Source organism: Salvelinus sp. IW2-2015, unplaced genomic scaffold, assembly GCF_002910315.2.
Source record: "Salvelinus sp. IW2-2015 unplaced genomic scaffold, ASM291031v2 Un_scaffold3058, whole genome shotgun sequence".
Taxonomy (NCBI): Eukaryota; Metazoa; Chordata; class Actinopteri; order Salmoniformes; family Salmonidae; genus Salvelinus; species Salvelinus sp. IW2-2015.
This window is the reverse complement of record NW_019944350.1, coordinates 54,505-73,912: the sequence shown is the minus strand read 5'-3', so window position 1 is coordinate 73,912 and position 19,408 is coordinate 54,505. Positions and strand designations below refer to the sequence as shown.

General features: G+C 47.1%; 1 protein-coding gene and 1 long non-coding RNA gene across 2 annotated transcripts; one reads left to right on the top strand and one right to left on the bottom strand.

Annotated features, from left to right (window-relative positions):
• Positions 1-911: 911 nt before the first annotated feature.
• LOC139025678 (uncharacterized) lies at positions 912-2,372 on the bottom strand. Its single transcript, XR_011477293.1, has 3 exons — positions 2,325-2,372; positions 1,680-1,711; positions 912-1,031 (listed from the first exon to the last, which is right to left on the bottom strand). It is a non-coding gene; the product is annotated as an uncharacterized lncRNA (long non-coding RNA).
• A 3,194-nt stretch (positions 2,373-5,566) lies between these two features.
• Positions 5,567-10,945, top strand: LOC112075274 (uncharacterized). The gene is made up of 3 exons (XM_024142298.1): positions 5,567-5,596; positions 6,451-6,813; positions 7,708-10,945. Exons 1-3 carry the CDS (start codon positions 5,567-5,569, stop codon positions 8,116-8,118), a joined length of 804 nt encoding a protein of 267 aa, XP_023998066.1. The 3' UTR covers positions 8,119-10,945.
• The last annotated feature ends 8,463 nt before the right edge of the window (positions 10,946-19,408 follow it).

Below are 19,408 nucleotides of genomic sequence, written 5' to 3'. Positions count from 1 at the left end.
AGAACAGCATCAGTCAGAACAGCATTCAGCAAACTGCATCAGCAGACAGTCAGAACAGCATTCAAGTCAGAACATCAAGGCAGAACAACCATCAGTCAGAACAGCATCAATCAGAACAGCATCAAGTCAGGAACAGCATCAGCCAGAACAGCTTTCAGAATCCAGCTCATTCAAAGTCAGAACAGCATCAAGTCAAGAACAGCATTCCAAGTCAGAACAGCATCAATCAGAACAGATCAAACAGCATCAAGTCGACAGTCAACAGAACAGTCAGACAGCATCAATCAGAACAGCATACCAATCAGAACAGGCATCCAAGTCAGAACAGCATCCAGAACAGCATCAGCACCATCAGAACAGCATCAGTGTCAGAACAGCATTCAAGTCAGAACAGCATTCATCAGTCCCAGAACAGCATCAAGAACAGTCATCAAGTCAGAACAGCATCAGGTCAGACAGCATCAAGTCAAGAACACATCAGTCAGAACAGCATCAGAACAGCATCCAGATCACATCAAGTCAGAACAGCATCAGGTCAGAACAGCATCATAACAGCATCAGAGTCAGCATGCATCTCAGAACAGCAATTCAGTCAGAACAGCATCAAGTCCGAACAGCATCAGGTCAATGGAACAGCATCAGAACAGCATCAAGTCAGAACAGCATTCATCAGAACAGCATCATGAACAGCATCAGATCACATCACTCAGAACAGCATCCAGGTCAGTACACCAGCACGGGCAGAAACGCAGATCGGTTCAGAACAGCATCAGGTCAGAACAGCTCAGGTCAGAACGCATCAGGTCTAATTTCAGTTGATTACTTCAGCCTCTTGTGGATTAGATTAAACCCATGCATATGTGTTCTTTGTCTATTAAAGTGCTTTTTGTACATGCACACACTCACCTTCCTGTACCCACTGAACGGCAGGGTCTATGGGTAAGGTGAAAGATGTTGTCTATGAACTTCTGGAAGTGTTGAACAGATGTCTCATCTCCTCGTCTGCTACTCGAACCCCAGCAGCACCCTCACTGCCATGTGAACGACCAGCCTCTGAACTCCCGGGGAGGAGGGAGATGGGGGGGGGTTAAATAACCAGACATAGCAACCCTACGTAGCCCTATGTAGCTGAAGACCCTAAACCCCAACAAAACACCCTCACTGCATGTGGAACGACAGCCTCTGAGAACTCCCTGGGGAGGGAGAGGGGGGGGGGGGGGGTTAATAACCAGACATTAGCAACCCTACGTAACCCTATGTAGGCTGAAGACCCTGAACCCCAAGCAGCACCCTCACTGCCATGATGGAACGACGCCTCTGAGACTCCCTGGGAGGAGGGAGAAGGGGGGTTATAACCAGACATAGCAACCCCTACGTAGCCCTATGTAGGCTGAAGACCCCTAAACCCCAAAAACACCCTCACTGCCATGTGAACGAGCAGCCTCTGAGACTCCCTGGAGGAGGGAAGAGGCGGGGGGTTAATAACCAGACATAGCAACCCTACGTAGCCCTATGAGGCTGAAGACCCTGAACCCCAGCAGCACCCTCCACTGCCATGTGGAACGACAGCCTCTGAGACTCCCTGTGCGGGGAGAGAGGGGGGGGGTTAATAACCAGACATAGCAACCCTACGTAGCCCTATGTAGGCTGAAGACCCTAAACCCCAACAACACCCTCACGTGCCATGTGGAACGACAGCCTCTGAGACTCCCTGGGGAGGAGGGAGAGGGGGGTAATAACCAGAGCATAGCAACCCTACGTTAGCCCTATGTAGCTGAAGACCCTAAACCCCCAACAACACCGCTCACTGCCAGTGTGAACGACAGTGCTCTGAGACTCCTGGGGAGGGAGGAGAGGGGGCGGTTAATAACCAGACATAGCAACCCTACGTAGCCCTATGTAGCCGTTTATGTAGGCTGAGACCCTGAACCCAGCAGCACCCCTCACTGCCATGTGGAAACGACAGCCTCTGGGGACTCCCTGGGGAGGGAGAGGCGGGGGGGGTTAATAACCCAGACATAGGAACCCTACGTAAGCCCTATGTAGGCTGAAGACCCTAAAACCCAGCAGCCCCTCACTGCCATTGTGGAACTGACCAGCCTCTGGACTCCCTGGAGGAAGCAGTCAACAATCAATCAATTAATCAATCAGTGAGAGTCCAGGAAAGTAACTTCAGAGGAAGAAGGTGTCTAGAAACGGCAGGTTCCACTCCGGGTGTCCTCCTTCCAAGGAGTTTCTCGACGCACTGTACTACTGCTTTAGGTTCTCTTGCTCTGTGGGGGGGCTCTTCTTAGCTGGAGTGAGTTTTAGAATATACAAGTCACCTGTAGACGTTGATGGTTCTGGGTTGGAGCTCCACAGCCTCAGTGACTTCCGATCACCTGCTGGTCTTAGGAGGTAGACTTAGCCTCGATGACTGAACACCTTGGATAGAACCTGAGAGTGCGGATGGGAGAGGAGCATGGGGGGGGGAGAGACAGAGAGAGAGAAGAAGCGCGAGAGAGATAGAAGAATAGAGAGAGAGAGAGAGAGATGAGAGAAGCGAGAGAGAGAGAAGAGAGAGAGAGAGAGAGAGAGAGAGAGAGTGTAGAACCGATTTTTCACATAGACCACAACCCTCTTCCTCACCTGAACCTGACCACATGACCTCTTCCTCACTATGACCATACCTCTTCACCTGATGACCAACCTCTTCCCTCACCTTGACCTGACCACAACCTCTCCTCACCTTGACCTGACACAACCTTCCTCACGACCTGCAGCGCTTCCTTCACCTTACCTGGACACAGACCTCTTCCTCACCTGACCTGACACAGACCTCTTCCGTCACCTGACCTGACACAACCTTCTCCTCACCTTAGACCTGACACAGACCTCTTCCTCACCTTACCTGACCACAACTGCTTACCTCACCTTACCTACCACCACCCTTCTTCCTCACCTTAGTGATGCCACAGACCTGCTCCTCAGCCCTTAACCTGCCACATCTCACCCTGCATAATTGGAACTATTCTCAAAACACCGTACTGGAGAAAACATCTCACCAACTGACTGTTCTTACTCCTCAGACACATTGTATCACATTCGGCACAATACGACAAATCCACAATCCCCTGAGTACGTTCCGAAAGGCCTGTCTACTTAGACCATGTATCATTTTAAAGTCTGCACAGCTACAGTCTTGTGTACTCCGTTCAATCTTACTTTCTTGTCCTTTGACAATGAAAAACTCTACAATGGTCACTTGTTACTTGTAGAGTGATCAGAGTCTCTCGAAGGTGTCCTGTTACTTGTAGGAGTGGACACAACTCCTCAACGTCACTGTTACGTCGGTGTAGAGTGGGAAGAGTCTCTCAATTGTCACGTGTACGTTTAGATGGCGACAGAGTCTCTCAATTGCTTCACTGTACGGTTGTAGATGGACAGAGACTCTCAATGTGTCACGTTACCGTTTGTAGATGACGAGTCTCTCATGTTCACTGTTACTTGTAGAGTGACAGAGTCTCTGCAAGTGTCACTGTTACGTTGTAAGCTGGACAGGTCTCCTCAATCGTCACTGTTACGTTTAAGCTGACCAGACTCCAAGTTCACTGTACGTCCGTTAAGTTGGACAGAGACTCTCAATTGTCCACTTTACGTGATATAGATGTGGACCAGCGTCTCTCATGTGCTACGCTGTGACGTGTAGGAGAGTGACAGAGTCTCTCGAAGTGTCACTGTTACGTGTAGAGTGGACGAGGACTCTCAATTTCACGTATCGTTGTAGAGTGGACAGACTCTCAATTGTCTACTTGTACCTTGTAATGTACAGCGCTCTCAAATGTGTCACTGTTACTTGTAGAGTGGACAGAGTCTCTCAATGTGTCACTGTTACGTTTGAGAGTGGACAGGGTCTCTGCAATGTGTCAACTGTACGTTGTAGAAGTGGACAGCAGCTTCTCAATGGTCACTGTGACTGTTAGAAGTGGACAGGGTCTCTCAAGTGCCTGTACTGTTAGTTGTAGATGGACAGAGTCTCTCAAGTGTCACTGTTACGTTTAGATGTGACAGAGACTCTATCAAGTGTCACTTTACGTTGTAGAGTGACAGAGCGTCCTCAATGTGTCACTTTCGTTGTTAGATGAACAGGTCTCTCAATTGTCACTTTACGATGTGTAGATGACAAGAGACTTCAATTGTGTCACTTTACGTGTACATGTGGACAGAGCTCTCAATGTGTCACGTTACGTTGTAGAGTGACAGAGTTCAGACTGTTCACTGACTTGGAGATTGACGAGAGATCTCTCAAATTGTCACTGTACGTAGTGAGTGGACAGAGTCTCTCAATGTTCACTGTTACGTTGTAGAGTGACATGAGACCTCAAGCACTGTTACGTTAGGTGACAGGTCGTACTCAATGTTCACGGTTAGCGGTGTCAGAGTGACCAGGGTCGTCTCAAGTGTCACTTTACTGAGTAGAGTGACAGAGTCTTCAATGTGTCCACTGTTACTGTGTGAGAGTGCAGAGAACTCTCAATGTGTCACTTTACGTTAGATGGACAAGTCTCTCAATGTGTCACGTTTACGTTGTAGATGACAGGGTCTCTCAATGTGTCACTGTTACGTTGTAGAGTCGACAGAGTCTCTCAATGTGTCACTGTTACGTTGTATGGTACATAAAGACTCTCAATGTGTCACTTTACGTTGAGTGACAGAGTCATCTAATGTGTCACTTTACTCGCTAGATGGACAAGACTCCTCAATTTATGCACTTTACGTTTAGAGACAGAGTCTCTCAATTGTCACTGTTCGGTCGTAGAGTACAGAGACTCTCAATCGTGTCACGTGCTTCGTCGTGTAGAGTGGACAAGATCTCCAAGTTGTCACTTACGTCGTAAGAATGGACAAAGACTCGTCAATGGTGTCACTGTTACTTGTAGATGGACAGAGGACTCTCAATGGGTCACTGTTACCGTTGTATGAGTGAAGAGTCTCCATGTTGTCACTGTTTACGTCGTAGATGGACAGAGACTCTCAATGATGTCATCTGTTACGCGTAGATGGACAGAGTCTCTCAATGTGTCACGTTACTTGTTAGATGGACAGAGTCTCTCACGTGCACTGTTACTTGTAAGTGAACAATGTCTCTCAATGTTTCACTCGTTACGTTGTAGAGTGACAGAGTCTCGTCAATGTGTCCACTGTTACGTTGTTAGATGGACAGATAAGTCTCTGCAAGTGTGTCATGTTACGTGGTAGAGTTGGACAGATCTCTCAAATGGGTCACTGGTTACGTCGTAGAGTGGGACAGAGTCTCTCCAATGTGTCACTGTTACGTTGGCTAGAGGGGACAGAGTCTCTCTATGTGTCACTGTTACGTCGCCTAGAGGACAGAGACTCTCAATGTGTCAACTTTACGTTGTAGAGTGGCAGAGCTCGCAATGTGTCACGTTACGTTGTAGAGTGACAGAGTCTCTCCAATTTGTCACTGTTACGTTGTAGAGTGGACAGATCTACTCAACGTGTCACTGTTACGTCAATGTTATGAGGACAAGTCTCTCAATGAGTCGCACTGTTACGGCGTGAGATGGACAGCAGTCTCTCAATGTGTCACTGGGTACGTCGCTAGGGTGGACAGAGTCTCTCAATGTGTCACGGTACGTTGTAAGAGTGGACAGAGTCTCTCAATGACAGTTCACTGTTCGTCTTAGAGGTGACAATACTTCGCAATGTGTCACTTTTACGTTGTTGAGTGGACAGAGTCTTCAATGTGTCACTGTTACCGTTGTAGATGTGGACCAGAGGTTCTCAATGTGTCACTGTTACTTTGTAGAGTGGACAGAGTCTCGCAATGTGTCAATTGTACGATGCTATAGAGTTGACAGAGACTTACGTTGTAGAGAGAGATCGAGAAAAGAGAAAGAATGACAGAGGAAAGAGATGCACAGAGTAAATGAAAGTTGGATTTTCCTGCCAACCCCAGTAATTTCTTAAGAGAATCCCAAAGGCCATTCCTAATAGTTGCACTACTTTAGACTAGGGCTGTCACCTTATTCCCTATATAGTTGCACTACTTAGACCCCATGAGATGACTCATAGACCCTTGTAAAAAGTAGTGCACTATATAGGGAATAGGGGCCATTTGATGCAGACCTTAATATGCGTTAGGAGGCCCGTGAGAGTGTTTGGTGAAGAAACATTTCTGTTCCTGTTTAAAACCTCCAGTCCTGTTCCACCCTGGAACTAACAATAGCACTTATATGAGACAGCCAACCTTACTTCCACATCCCAGGTACTACAGCTGCATCCTCAACCCTTTACCTGCCACATCCAGATATACAGCTGGCCATCCTCACTTACTGCCACATCCCAGGTTAACTACAGCTGGCCATCCTCAACCCTTACTCCACATCCCAGAGCTACTACACTGCGATCCTCAAACCCTTACTGCCACATTCCCGGTACTTACAGCTGCATCTCAACCCTTACTGCCACATCCAGAAGTACTACAGCAGGCATCTCAGACCCTTACTGCCACATCCAGAGTACTACAGCTGCATCCTCACCTTACTGCCAACATCCCAGTACTACAAGCGGCATCCTCAAACCCGTTACTCCACATCCCAGAGTACTACAGCTGCATCCTCACCCTTCTGCCACATCCCAGAGTCTACAGCTGCATCCTCAACCTTCTCCACATTCCAGAGTGACTACAGCTGGCATCTCAAACCCTTACGCCACATCCCAGAGTACTACAGCTGGCATCCTCAACCCTTACTGCCACAATCCCAGAGTACTAACAGCTTGGCATCCTCACCTTTACTGCACATCCCAGTACTTAAGCTGGCATCCTCAACTCAAACTGCCACATCTGACTCCGATAGGGCTTCCATACTAGTTGAACCTCTGGGCTCCCGATAGGGCTTTCAACACTAGTAACCTCTGCTCCGATAGGGCTTTGCCATACCAGTAACCCTCTGGCTCCGATAGGGCTTGTCCATACCAGTAACTCTGCCTCGATAGGGTCTTTTCCATACCAGTAACCTCTGGCTCCGATTAGGGGCTTTTCATACCAGTAACCTCTGCTCCTATAGGGCTTTTCCATACTAGTAACCTCTGGCTCCGATAGGCTTTTCCACACTAGTAACCTCTGGCTCCGATAGGCTTTTCCTACCAGTCCTCTGGCTCCGATAGGCTTTCCCAACGTAAACTCTGCTCCATAGCTTTCCCCGTCTCCCCGTTTCTCCTCTATCTGTCTCCTCCTCTCTGCTCTCTCTCTCCCTGCCCCCTCTCTCTATATCGTTGTCTCTCTCTCCCTATCCCTCTCTCTCTCTCCTTGCCCCTCTCTCTCATATCATTTGTCCCTCTCTCCTTCCCTCTCTCTTTGTCTCTCTCTCCCATTATCCCCATGCTTTTTATATCGTTTCCCTCTGCTCGCCGTCCCTCTCCACTCATATTTGGTATCTCTCTCCCTTCCCCTCTATTTTTATATCGTTGTCCCTCTCTCCCTTCCCCTCTCTCTCCATAGTCTTTGTCTCTCTCTCCTTCCCTCTCACGCAATCTTGGTACTCTCTCCCTTCCCCTCTATTTTTATCGTTGTCCCTCTCCCTTCCCCTCTCTCTCATACTTGTCTCTCTCTCCCAATCTCTCTCTGTGTGTGTGGTGTGGTTGTTTCTTGTCTTTTGTCTCGTAAATGACTCTTCCACGTTTCTCTGTCTCCGTCCCCAGGGGGTACAGATCCCGAAGGGTTGGAGTGTGATGTACAGCATCAGAGACACCCACGACACCTCCTCCGTCTTCAAGGACGTAGACGCCTTCGACCCCGACCGCTTCTCCCAGGAACGCAGCGAAGACAAGGAGGGACGCTTCCACTACCTCCCGTTCGGCGGCGGCATCCGCTCCTGTCTCGGGAAACAGCTCGCCACTCTCTTCCTCCGTATTCTGGCCATCGAGCTGGCCAGCACCAGCCGCTTCGAGCTGGCGACCCGGGACTTTCCCAGAGTGGTTACGGTGCCGGTGGTTCATCCGGTGGACGGGTTAAAGGTGAAGTTCTACGGTCTGGATTCTAACCAGAACGAGATTCCGTCCGATCTCCTAGCCGACATCAAGACGGAAGAGCTGCTGGGAGCCGCGGTGTAGATTGTTGATTTGGATTGGACGAAGCAAGGAGGAAGGGAGGGATGGATAGAGGGAGGAGAAATGAGAGAGAGGAGGAGGAGGATGGATGGAGGACATGGCAGAGAGAATAAAAGGAGGATGGGAGGTCAGGAGTGGTCTAGCATCCTTTTTTTCATTTTGCTGATGTCTTGGAATGTTGGAGGTCTCCTTTGAACTCTAAAAAGGAACATTCTGAATTCCGATTCCTTYTCTTTGTCGTGTTATTGTTAGTCATTGGAACTTTCTGGGAGACAAAGAAGAAGAACAGAGGCTGCCAAAAAAAATCTCTATTCCGTTTGTTTTCCAAGAAATATACAAAACTATGTATAAAATGAAAAGTAATGTAATATAATGAATGAAAAAAAAAAAAGAAGACTTAATGTTAAGAGAAGTTATGCACAATTAGGAAACAGATTCTTAGGGGAGTGTATTTGGATTAGAGGGATGGATGGAGGTAGGGAAGAAAGAAAGAAAGCAAGGAAAGGAGGGATAAAACAGGGTATAATGATTTAAGAAGCTTAGGGATAGGATAAGAGACAGGTGAATCTACACAGGAGAGAGAGAGACTCTTAAAGTGAATCCAGAGCTAGAGAGAGAAGGGCAGAGGTGAGTTCATACACACTTGTATATATCAGGGTGCTCCAAGTCCAGTCCTGGCAAGTGCTAGAGTTTTCCAGGCTTTTCTTCCAGCCATGCTCTAACACACGTCTCTCAAACAATCAAGCTATCAACCTATCAACTATCACGATTTGTTAAATGAGGCGKTTTTTTTTACCCGGAAAATGGACTATAATTCTCCAAGATGGGGTTCAAACAGAGACCCCTGCTATAAAGGACTTCAGGGAGAATGCGAAAGAGAGACTCAAAAGCTGTAAAGGATTTTAGGATTGTGTGTTAATAGCTCAGGTGTGGAAGGGGATCTTTCATTGGACGTATTTTCATATCTTCATTTTTTTTTACTCAACCTGCACATAAGAGACGATCAGTTGTTACCAATCATCCCCCTTCCCCTTTAAACCCTCAAACCTGTGCTATGATGTCATCGGACTATGTGTCCGTGTGTGTGTCCGTCGCTTGGCCTGACATCTGCCTCTTTGCTTGACTGGATGTATTTTGGACATAAAGGAGAACCATTTTTCTAAAGCTATCAGAATCGTCTAAGCTGGAGGAAGAATGATAGAGAGAAAGAGAAGAAGAGATAAAGAAAGAGAAGAAGACAGGGAGAGATAAAGAGAGAGGGGAGGAGAGGGAGAGATACAGGAGGAGAGGAGACCTATATACTTGCTGCTTGAGAGTTGCTTTGTTTTTGTATTTCAGTTGGAGCAGAGTGTTGTTGAACTCTGTGGGACGTGAAGCTGACATTTTGACTAGCTGCTCCTCTTTATCAACACAAAAATGCAAAATTGATTTAAAGAAAAATCTAAACTTTATTAGCTAATGAGATTTAACAACGTGAGACGATTGCACAATCAGAATCATTTTTGGAACTTATTACTAACCCCAACACCAGGAAATGTCCATCATGGATACGGAGAGAAAATACTTCCAAAACAAAACTGCTTCCTTTATAACTCGTCAAAAGAACACTTAGAACTTAATGAACATTCCGGAACTCACAAACATTCCGGAACTCACAAACATTCTGGAACTCACAAACATTCTGGAACTCACAAATATTCCGGAACTCACAAACATTCCGGAACTCACAAACATTCTGGAACTCAATTTTTTGGGGAATTCACAAACATTCCGGAACATTCTGGAACATTCTGAAACAACATCCCGGAATCCTTGGACAGTTGGGAGTTTTATTTGGAGGGAGCTAGGACCCAGGGACTGCTGGGAAAAGCTTCTATAAATGATATTCTACTACCGTCTTCTACAGATATATAATGTCTATAGTGTTAAAGTCGTATATATTCTGGGACCAACTACACCACTGATTGTCTACACATACTATACGTACAGTGAGCTGCTTCTGTGTTTCTAAATGACAGTTATAGAAGTGCTATCATATATAGATTGCAAGTGAGATTCATCGACATTTCTCGTTTTTTTTATTGTATTTTAAAATTGTATTTAGCAAATATTTTGTATTTTGTGAAAAGCAAAGAGGGATGGGCAGTTCTGTTTATTATGATTCTTGTGTTTAGTAAGTAAGCCATGGGTTAACACCTGTTCTCTCTAATATCCTAATATTATTATTATTGACTATTAATATTTCTTATTGTAATAAAATATTATTGTTTTAAGTTGCCATTTTTATTATATTTCCAGAGTTTTAGTATAAATGTCAAAAGTCTGTTTGTTGGTAAATATCTTTATATTTAGAATGATATGAATTATTTCAGTTATATTGTAAAACAGCGTTGAATATGTTAATATTGTTTATTGTAATAATTATTCTTATTTTGGGTTATTATTATAATTATCATTATAATTATTATACTATTAATAATTATTATTATCACAACATTCATTTATTATTAATATTAAGCAGACAATTACTTGCGAGGTATGTTCAATATTGAAGTGTCACATGGCTTCATTGGTCATTTTCCCATTTGACACCCTATTCCCTATACAGTGCACTACTTTTGACCAGAGTCCTATGGTAAGTAGTGAACTAACTAGGGACTAGGGTGTCATTTGAGATGCAGTTATCGCTGTCTGTCTGCCTGTCTGTCCTTCTGTACATAATGTGTATTTCATTTTACAGATCCCAACAATTCACTTAGTTCAAATATGAATGTTTTTCAACTGTGATTCTTAAATGTACTCCTGTAATAAAATATAATGTGAAAATTAAGACTAACGATCATTTCAATTGTCCGATGTCAACTGATAAATCAATCAATAGTTCTCTATCGATTATTTAGCTGTCCAAATACCCGAGGGACACATCAACAATCAAACAAACAAGTCTGTGGTCCTTCTGTTCTGTGGTTTCCATGGTTGCACGATTCCGTGGTTCCGTGGTTCTGTGGTTCCAATGCCCACTTTTACAAGGTTCTTCTCTAAGCGACATAAGCGGTCAGCCCTCGCTTATTTACACACATTTTTTATTTAGGAACTCAATCTGCGTCTCAACTTTCCTATTGAGAGTTAAAATAGTAGAATAMACAAGGCGAAATGTGAACATGTTGTTTGTGCAGCAGCAGTTTTTCTCGTGTTATGTCAGTCACTGACAGTCACTCAATTAGTCATGTCAGCTTACAATTTTTCGATTGGTAAATCTAGCCAGCTATCTAAAAATGGCGAAATGGGTAGAATTTCAGTAAATTAGCTGTAAAACGGAAGAAAAGAATTGTATCTGAGCCACATGGCAAAATGAGTAGAATTACATGAAATGTGTTCGGAACACCAACCAGATCTCTTAGGGCCTCCGAATGCCTAGAGCTGGCCCCTCTCATCGTCATGACAGACCCTGAGCTGGCCCCTCTCATCGTCATGACAGACCCTGAGCTGGCCCCTCTCATCGTCATGACAGACCCTGAGCTGGTCCCGTTTCTTCTCATCGCATGACAGCACCCTGAGCTGCCCGTTTCTTCTCATCGTCATGACAGACCCTGAGCTGGTCCGTTCTTCTGCATCGTCATGACAGACCCTGAGCTGGCCCCGTCTTCTTCATCGTCAAATGACAGACCCCTGAGCTGGCCCCGTTTCCTTTCCTCATCGTCATGAAAGACCCTGAGCTGCGCCCCGTTCTTCTCATCGTCATGAAAGACCCTGAGCTGGCCCCGTTTCTTCTCATCGTCATGAAAGACCCTGAGCTGGTCCCAGTTTCCTCTCATCGTCATGACAGACCCTGAGCTGGCCCCGTTTCCTCTCATCGTCATGACAGACCTGAGCTGGCCCTCTCATCGTCATGACAGACCCTGAGCTGGTCCCGTTTCTTCTCATCGCATGACAGACCCTGAGCTGGCCCCGTTTCTTCTCATCGTCATGACAGACCCTGAGCTGGTCCGCGTTTCTTGTCATCGTCATGACAGACCCTGAGCTGGCCCCGTTTCTTCTCATCGTCATGACAGACCCTGAGCTGGCCCGTTTCTTCTCATCGTCATGAAAGACCCTGAGCTGGCCCCGTTTCTTCTCATCGTCATGAAAGACCCTGAGCTGCCCCGTTTCTTCTCATCGTATGAAAGACCCTGAGCTGGCCCCGTTTCTTCTCATCGTCATGACAGACCCTGAGCTGGCCCCGTTTCTTCTCATCGTCATGAAAGACCCCCTCAACGTTGGTCACAGAGGGAGAGACGCAGTGTGTTCTCAAGACAGGCCTATTGAAGAACACACAACAGTACAGTCATATAAATGTAGTCCTCTCTTTGTTTGGGTTCATTGATTTCATGACCAGAACAACATATTGGTTTTTACATGGAAACATTTGGGACTATGGGGACAAAACTTGATGTTGCTCAAAACATCATCCTTAATTTGACATGCTGACTTAGACGTAGGCGTACGCCATCGTCCACATGCTGATATTGTCCGTCCACACCAGACACGATCAGGACAAGCAGGTTGAAATATCCAAACAAGCGACTCCTGTGGCGGCCCGGGCGCAGTGCGCGCTAGCCAAGGGGGCCAGGTACACGGTGTTTCCTCCGACACATTGGTGCGGCTGGCTTCCGGGTTGGAGGCGCGCTGTGTTAAGAAGCAGTGCAGCTTGGTTSGGTTTCGGAGGACGCGTGGCTTTCGACCTTCGTCTCTCCCGAGCCCGTACGGGAGTTGTAGCGATGAGACAAGATAGTAATTACTAGCAATTGGATACCACGAAAATTGGTGAGAAAAGGGGGTAAAATAAAAAWAAATAAAAGAAATATCCAAACAAACTCTGAACCGTACTATATTAATTTGGGGACAGGTTGAAAAGCATTAAACATTTATGGCAATTTGGCTAGCTAGCTTACTGTTGCTAGCTCATTTGTCCTGGGATATAAACATTGGGTTGTTATTTTACCTGAAATACACAAGGTTCTCTACTCTGACAGTTACTCCTCAGATTAAAGGGGAAACCGAGTTAGTTTCTAGTAACCTCTCCTCCTTCAGGCTTCTTCTTCTTCTTCTGTGGACTTTATATGGCGGTTGGCAACCAACTTTAAGGTACGTTACCACCACCAACTGGACTGGAGTGTGGACGTCTTCTTACAATCACCCACGTGGGTATATGCTCCTAAAAACCAATGAGGAGATGGGACAGGCGGGACTTGCAGCGCGTCAAGCGTCACAAATAGAACCAAGTTCTATTTTAACACCTGGCTATGCAGATGTTTGTTGACGTGCGCGAGCAGTTTGGGTGAAATGATTGAATAACATGTATGTGTACATTTATTTTGCAACGGTCGCACACGTGACGCTAGCGGTGTGGTCAGCATGGTAATTTGAACTCATTGAAATACCAAAAGGCGAAAGATATTTTTTAAATATAGCTTTGCATAATAGTATTTAACTCATTCCTCAGTTTCAGATTCGTATACGATTCTGAGTTTTATCCACACTTCCCCAAACGTCAGATTTTCGAAGTTGCTCCAAACGTCAGATTTCGAAGTGTTTATGACACCCTGGGTTGACTGCCCCTGCTCTGCATTGTCCAGTTTCTGCAAACATCACATTTCAAAGTTAGACATTTTGGATAGGCTTTAAACATTACGTTTAGTCACTCATTCTGAATGGTTAAGTTAAGGGTTAAGGTTTGGGATTGGGTTAAAACATTTAGTTTAGTCACTCATTCTGAATGGTTAAGTTAAGGGTTTGGGATTGGGTTAAAACATTTAGTTTAGTCACTCATTCTGAATGGTTAAGTTAAAACCTGTTTGGGCTGCAATCCCCACACAGGTACACCTATGACAACTGCCATTTCAAGTGCAGGGCGCGAAATTCAAAATCTATTTTTTTTWAATATTTAACTTTCACACATTAACAAGTCCAATACAGCATATGAAAGGTAGACATCTTGTGAATCAAGCCAACATGTCCGATTTTTTAAATGTTTTACAGGGAAGACAAAATATGTAAATCTATTAGCTAACCACGTCAGCAAAAGAGAGCACTTTTCTAACTCCATCAGTTTTTTACTCCGTCACTAGCTATCACTAATTCGACCAACAACATCAAACAGAATCCGACAAGGACAGAAGCGGAAAAAGAGGGAGAAATAGGTCTAATCAGAGGGCAAAAGGGACAGGTGTGAAAGAGTAAATGAGGTCGTTAGGAGAATGGAAACAGCTGGGAGCAGGAACCGGAAGATAGAGAGAGAGAGCGAGAGAGGGAAAGAGAAGGGGAGAGGAGAGGGATAGAAAGAGGGAAAGAACCTAATAAGACCAGCAGAGGAAGCACAGGGACCAGACATGATGATAAAAGACAAACATGACAGTACCCCCCTCACCGAGCGCCTCCTGGCGCACTCGAGGAGGAACCCTGGCGGCAACGAAGGAATCATCAATCAAACGAACGGTCCAGCACGTCCCGAGATGGAACCCAACTCCTCTCTCAGGACCGTAACCCTCCCAATCCACTAAGTACTGGTGACCACGTCCCGAGAACGCATGTCCATGATCTTCCGTCCCTTGTAAATAGGTGCGCCTCGACAAGGACGGGGGGGGGGGAGGGAAGACGACGGGGCGCAAGAAAACTTGACACAGGAGACATGGAAGACAGGGTGACGCGACGAAGATGTCGCGGAAGAAGCAGTCGCACAGCGACAGATTGACGACCTTAGAGACACGGAACGGACCAATGAACCGCGGGTCAACTTGCGAGAAGTGCTGCGTAAGGGGAAGGTTTACGAGTGGAAAGCCACACTCTCGTGACCGCGACAATACCTAGGATCTTAATCCTACGTTTATTGGCGCTCCACAGTCTGCGCCCTGTAACGGCAAAGTGCAGACCTGACCTCCTCAGGTGCGCTCCCAACGTTGGACAAAAGCCTGAGCGGAGGAACGCTGGACTCGGCGAGCTGGGACGAGAGCAGAGAGGCTGGTACCCAAGACTACTCTGAAACGGAGATAGCCCGGTAGCAGACGAAGGAGAGCGTGTGAGCTACTCAGCCCAGGGAGCTGTTCTGCCAAGCGCAGGGTTTCGAAACGAAAGGCTCGGTAATATGCGACAATCGACTGATTGGCCCTTCTGCTTGACCGTTAGACTGGGGATGAAACCCGGAAGAGAGACTGACGGAAGCACCAATCAAACGACAGAACCCTCAAAATGTGACGTGAATTGCGGACTCGTGTCTGAAACGGCGTCTAACGGGGGCCATGAATTCTAACACATTCTCACTGATGTTTGTGCGTCTCCTTAGCGGAAGGAAGCTTAGCGAGGGGAATGAAATGTGCCGCCTTAGAGAACCTATCGATACCCGTAAGAATCACAGTCTTCCCCGCAGACGAAGGCAGACCGTAAATAAAGTCTAAGGCGATGTGAGACCCATGGTCGAGAAGGAATGGAAGCGGTCTGAGACGACCGGCAGGAGGGAAGATTACCTACTTAGTCTGCGCGCAGCCGAACAAGCACATCGAAACGCGCGTTCCCGTCCTGAGTAGGCCACCAAAACCGCTGGCGAATAGAAGCAAGCGTACCCCGAACGCCGGGGTGGCCAGCTAACTTGGCAGAGTGAGCCCACGAAGACAGCCAGACGAGTAGAGACAGGAACGACAGAAGGTTACTAGGACAACGCGCGGCGACGCAGTGTGAGTGAGTGCTTGCTTTACCCTGTCTCTCAATTCCCCAGACAGTCAACCCGACAACACGCCCTTCAGGGAGAATCCCTCGGGGTCCGGTAGAAACCACAGAAGAACTAAAGAGACGGGATAAGGCATCAGCTGGTGTTCTTATTTCCCGGCGATAGGAAATCACGAACTCGAAACGAGCGAAAAACAAACGCCCAACGAGCTTGACGTGCATTAAGTCGTTTGGCAGAACGGATGTACTCAGTTCTTTATGGTCCGTCCAAACGAAAAGGGACGGTCGCCCCTCCACACTGTCGCCATTCGCCTATGGCTTAAGAGGATGGCGAGCCAGTGTCGCGTTTTACCCACATCATAGTTTGCGCTCCGATGGCGACAGGCGATGAGAAAAGTAAGCGCAAGGATGAACCTTTGTCAGAATGGAAGCGCTGAGACAGAATGGCCCCACGCCACCTCTGAGCGTCAACCTCGACAATGAATTGTTTAGTGACGTCAGGAGTAAACAAGGATAGGGCGGATGTAAAACGCTCTTGAGGAGATAAAAGCTCCCCTGGGCGGAACCGGACACTTAAGAATCTTGACAGAAGTCAGAGCTGTGAGAGGGCAGCCACTTGCCCGAAATTACGAATGAAACGCGATAGAATTAGCGAAACCGAGAAAGCGCCAACCTCGACACGTGACTAGGACGGGCCAATCGCTGACAGCCTGGACCTTAGCGGGATCCATCTGAATGCCTTCAGCGGAATACAGAACCGAGAAATGTGACAGAGGAGACATGAAAGCGCACTCTCAGTCTCTCACGTAGAGACAATTCTTAAAAGGCGCTGGAGTAACGTCGAAGTGCTGAACATGAATCTCGAGTGACGGTGAAAAAAAGGATAGTCGTCAAGGTAAACGAAAACAAAAATGTTCAGCATGTCTCTCAGTACATCATTAACTAATCCTGAAAGACAGCTGGAGCTTAGCGAGACCGAACGGCAGAACCGGTATCAAATGCCCCTAACGCGAGTGTTAAACGCCGTTTTCCACTCGTCCCCCTCTGATGCGTACGAGATGGTAAGCGTATACGAAGGTCACTTAGTAAGAACCTGGCTCCTGCAGAATCTCGAAGGCTGACGACATAAGGGGAAGCGGATAACGATTCTTAACCGTTATTCATTCAGCCCTCGATAATCCACGCAGGGCGCAGAGTGCCGTCCTTCTTCTTAACAAAGAAAACCGCTCCGGCGGGAGAGGAAGAAGGCACCACGGTACCGGCGTCGAGAGAAACAGACAGATAATCCATCGAGAGCCTTACGTCGGGAGCCGACAGAGAGTATAGTCCTCCCGCAGGGGGAGTGGTCCCGGAAGGAGTCAAACAACAATCATACGACCGGTGAGGAGGAAGGGAGCTGCTCTGGACCGACTGAAGACCGTGCGCAGATCATGATATTCCTCCGGCACTCCTGTCAAATCACCAGGTTCCTCCCTGAGTAGAGGGGACAGAAGAGACAGGAGGATAGCAGACATTAAAACACTTCACATGACAAGAAACGTTCCAGGATAGGATAGAATTACTAGACCAATAATAGAAGGATTATGACATACTAGCCAGGGAGACCCAAAACAACAGGTGTAAAAGGTGAACGAAAAATCAAAAAGGAAAGTGGTCTCACTGTGGTTACCAGATACTGTGAGGGTTAACGTAGTGTCTCACATCTGATACTGGGGAGAAGCTACTCATTAAGGCGAACATGGGCGTGGGCTTCCCTAACTGTCTGGAGGAATGTCATGTTTCCGAGCCCATGCTTCGTCCATAAAACAACCCTCAGCCCCAGAGTCCTTCAAGGCACTGCAGGAAGCAGCCGAACGGTCCAGCGTAGATGGACCGACAAGGTAGTACAGGATCTTGATGAGAGACTGAGTAGTAGCCGTCTCACCAGTAGCCCTCCGCTTACTGATGAGCTCTGGCTTTTACTGGACATGACATGACAAAATGTCCAGCAGAACCGCAATTAGAGGCAAAGGCGGTTGGTGATTCTCCGTTCCCTCTCCTTAGTCGAATGCGAATACCTCCCAGCTTGCATGGGCTCAGTCTCTGAGCCGGTGGGAGGAGATGGTCGAGATCGCGGAGAGGGGAAACACCGTTAACGCGAGCTCTCTTCCACGAGCTCGGTGACGAAGATCTACCCCGTCGTCTATGCGGATGGCGAGTGCAATCAAAGAGTCCACCTGGAAGGAACCTCCCGGAGAGAATCTCATCCTTAACTCAGGCGTGGAGTCCTCCAGAAAACGAGCGAGCAACGCCGGCTCGTTCCAGTCACTGGATGCAGCAAAGTGCGAAACTCTTATAGAGTAATCCGTTATGGATCGATCACCTTGAATAGGGAAGCAGGCCTGGAAGCCTCCTTCCCAAAAACTGAACGATCAAAACCCGTATCATCTCCCTTTAAAGTTCTGATAACGTTAAACACTCAGCCCTTGCCTCCAGATAGCTGTGCCCCACCCGGAGCCGACAGTAAGGAGTGATAGTACGTAAGCGATCCGAGCTCTCTCTCTTGAGTATGTGTGGGCTGGAGGAGAACACAATATCACACTGGGTGAGAAGGAGCAGACACTCAGTGGGCTGCCCTGGTAACAGGTGGTTTATAACCCTAGGTTCCGGAGACTCGGAAGACCAGGAAGTAGCTGGTGGCACGAGACGAAGACTCTGAACTGTCCTGAGAGATCGGAGACCTGAGCGGACAGGGTCTCAACGGCATGACGACAGCAGACATCTTGCTCGTGTCTGCCGAGCATTGCTCCTGGATCTGACGGCAGTGTTGCGAGAATCCGTAGTCGCTGGGTCCATTCTTGGTCGATTCTTCTGTTATGCTGATGAATGAGGACCCAAAAGCGACGTAATAGAAACAGAGTCTTATTCCAGTATCAAACAAACAATGATTCTCCTGGATATATCAAAAAGGTAAATCCAAAACAGGAAACTGAAATATCCTCTCGTCAGTAGAGAGGAACGACTGGAGACGCGACCACAGACTGCAGTCGCTCAGAAGGCACAGGCCGTAGCTGACATAGACACCTGCTCACACGCAGCATCTGAAGAAGGCAAAAACACGACAGGGCGAACAAGGACACGGACAGCAAACATCAAACAAGAATCCGACAAGGACAGAAGCGGAAAACAGAGGAGAATAGGGACTCTAATCAGAGGGCAAAAGGGGACAGGTGTGAAAGAGTAATGAGGTCGTTAGGAGAATGAGAAACAGCTGGGAGCAGGAACGGAACGATAGAGAGAGAGAGCGAGAGAGGGAACGAGGAAGGGGGAGAGAGAGGATAGAAAGAGGGAAAACCTAATAAGACCAGCAGAGGGAAGCACAGGGACAAGACATGATGATCAAAGACAAAACATGACAAAAACATTTAGTTTAGTCATCTCATTCTGAATGGTAAGTAAGGGTTTAGTTTTGGGATTGGGTTAAACATTACGTTTAGTCACTCATTCTGAATGGTTAAGTTCACGTTTAGGTTTGGGATTGGAGAAACATTACGTTTAGTCACTCATTCTGAATGGTTAAGTGTAAGGGTTAAGGTTTGGGATTGGTTAAAAACAT

Coding starts and splice junctions, on each gene's coding strand:
- LOC112075274 (XM_024142298.1), top strand. CDS start 5,567: ATGGACAGCAGTCTCTCAATGTGTCACTGG. Junction 5,597..6,450: donor GTCTCTCAATGTGTCACTGG/GTACGTCGCTAG, acceptor CGGTACTTACAG/CTGCATCTCAACCCTTACTG. Junction 6,814..7,707: donor CACCTTTACTGCACATCCCA/GTACTTAAGCTG, acceptor CTCCGTCCCCAG/GGGGTACAGATCCCGAAGGG.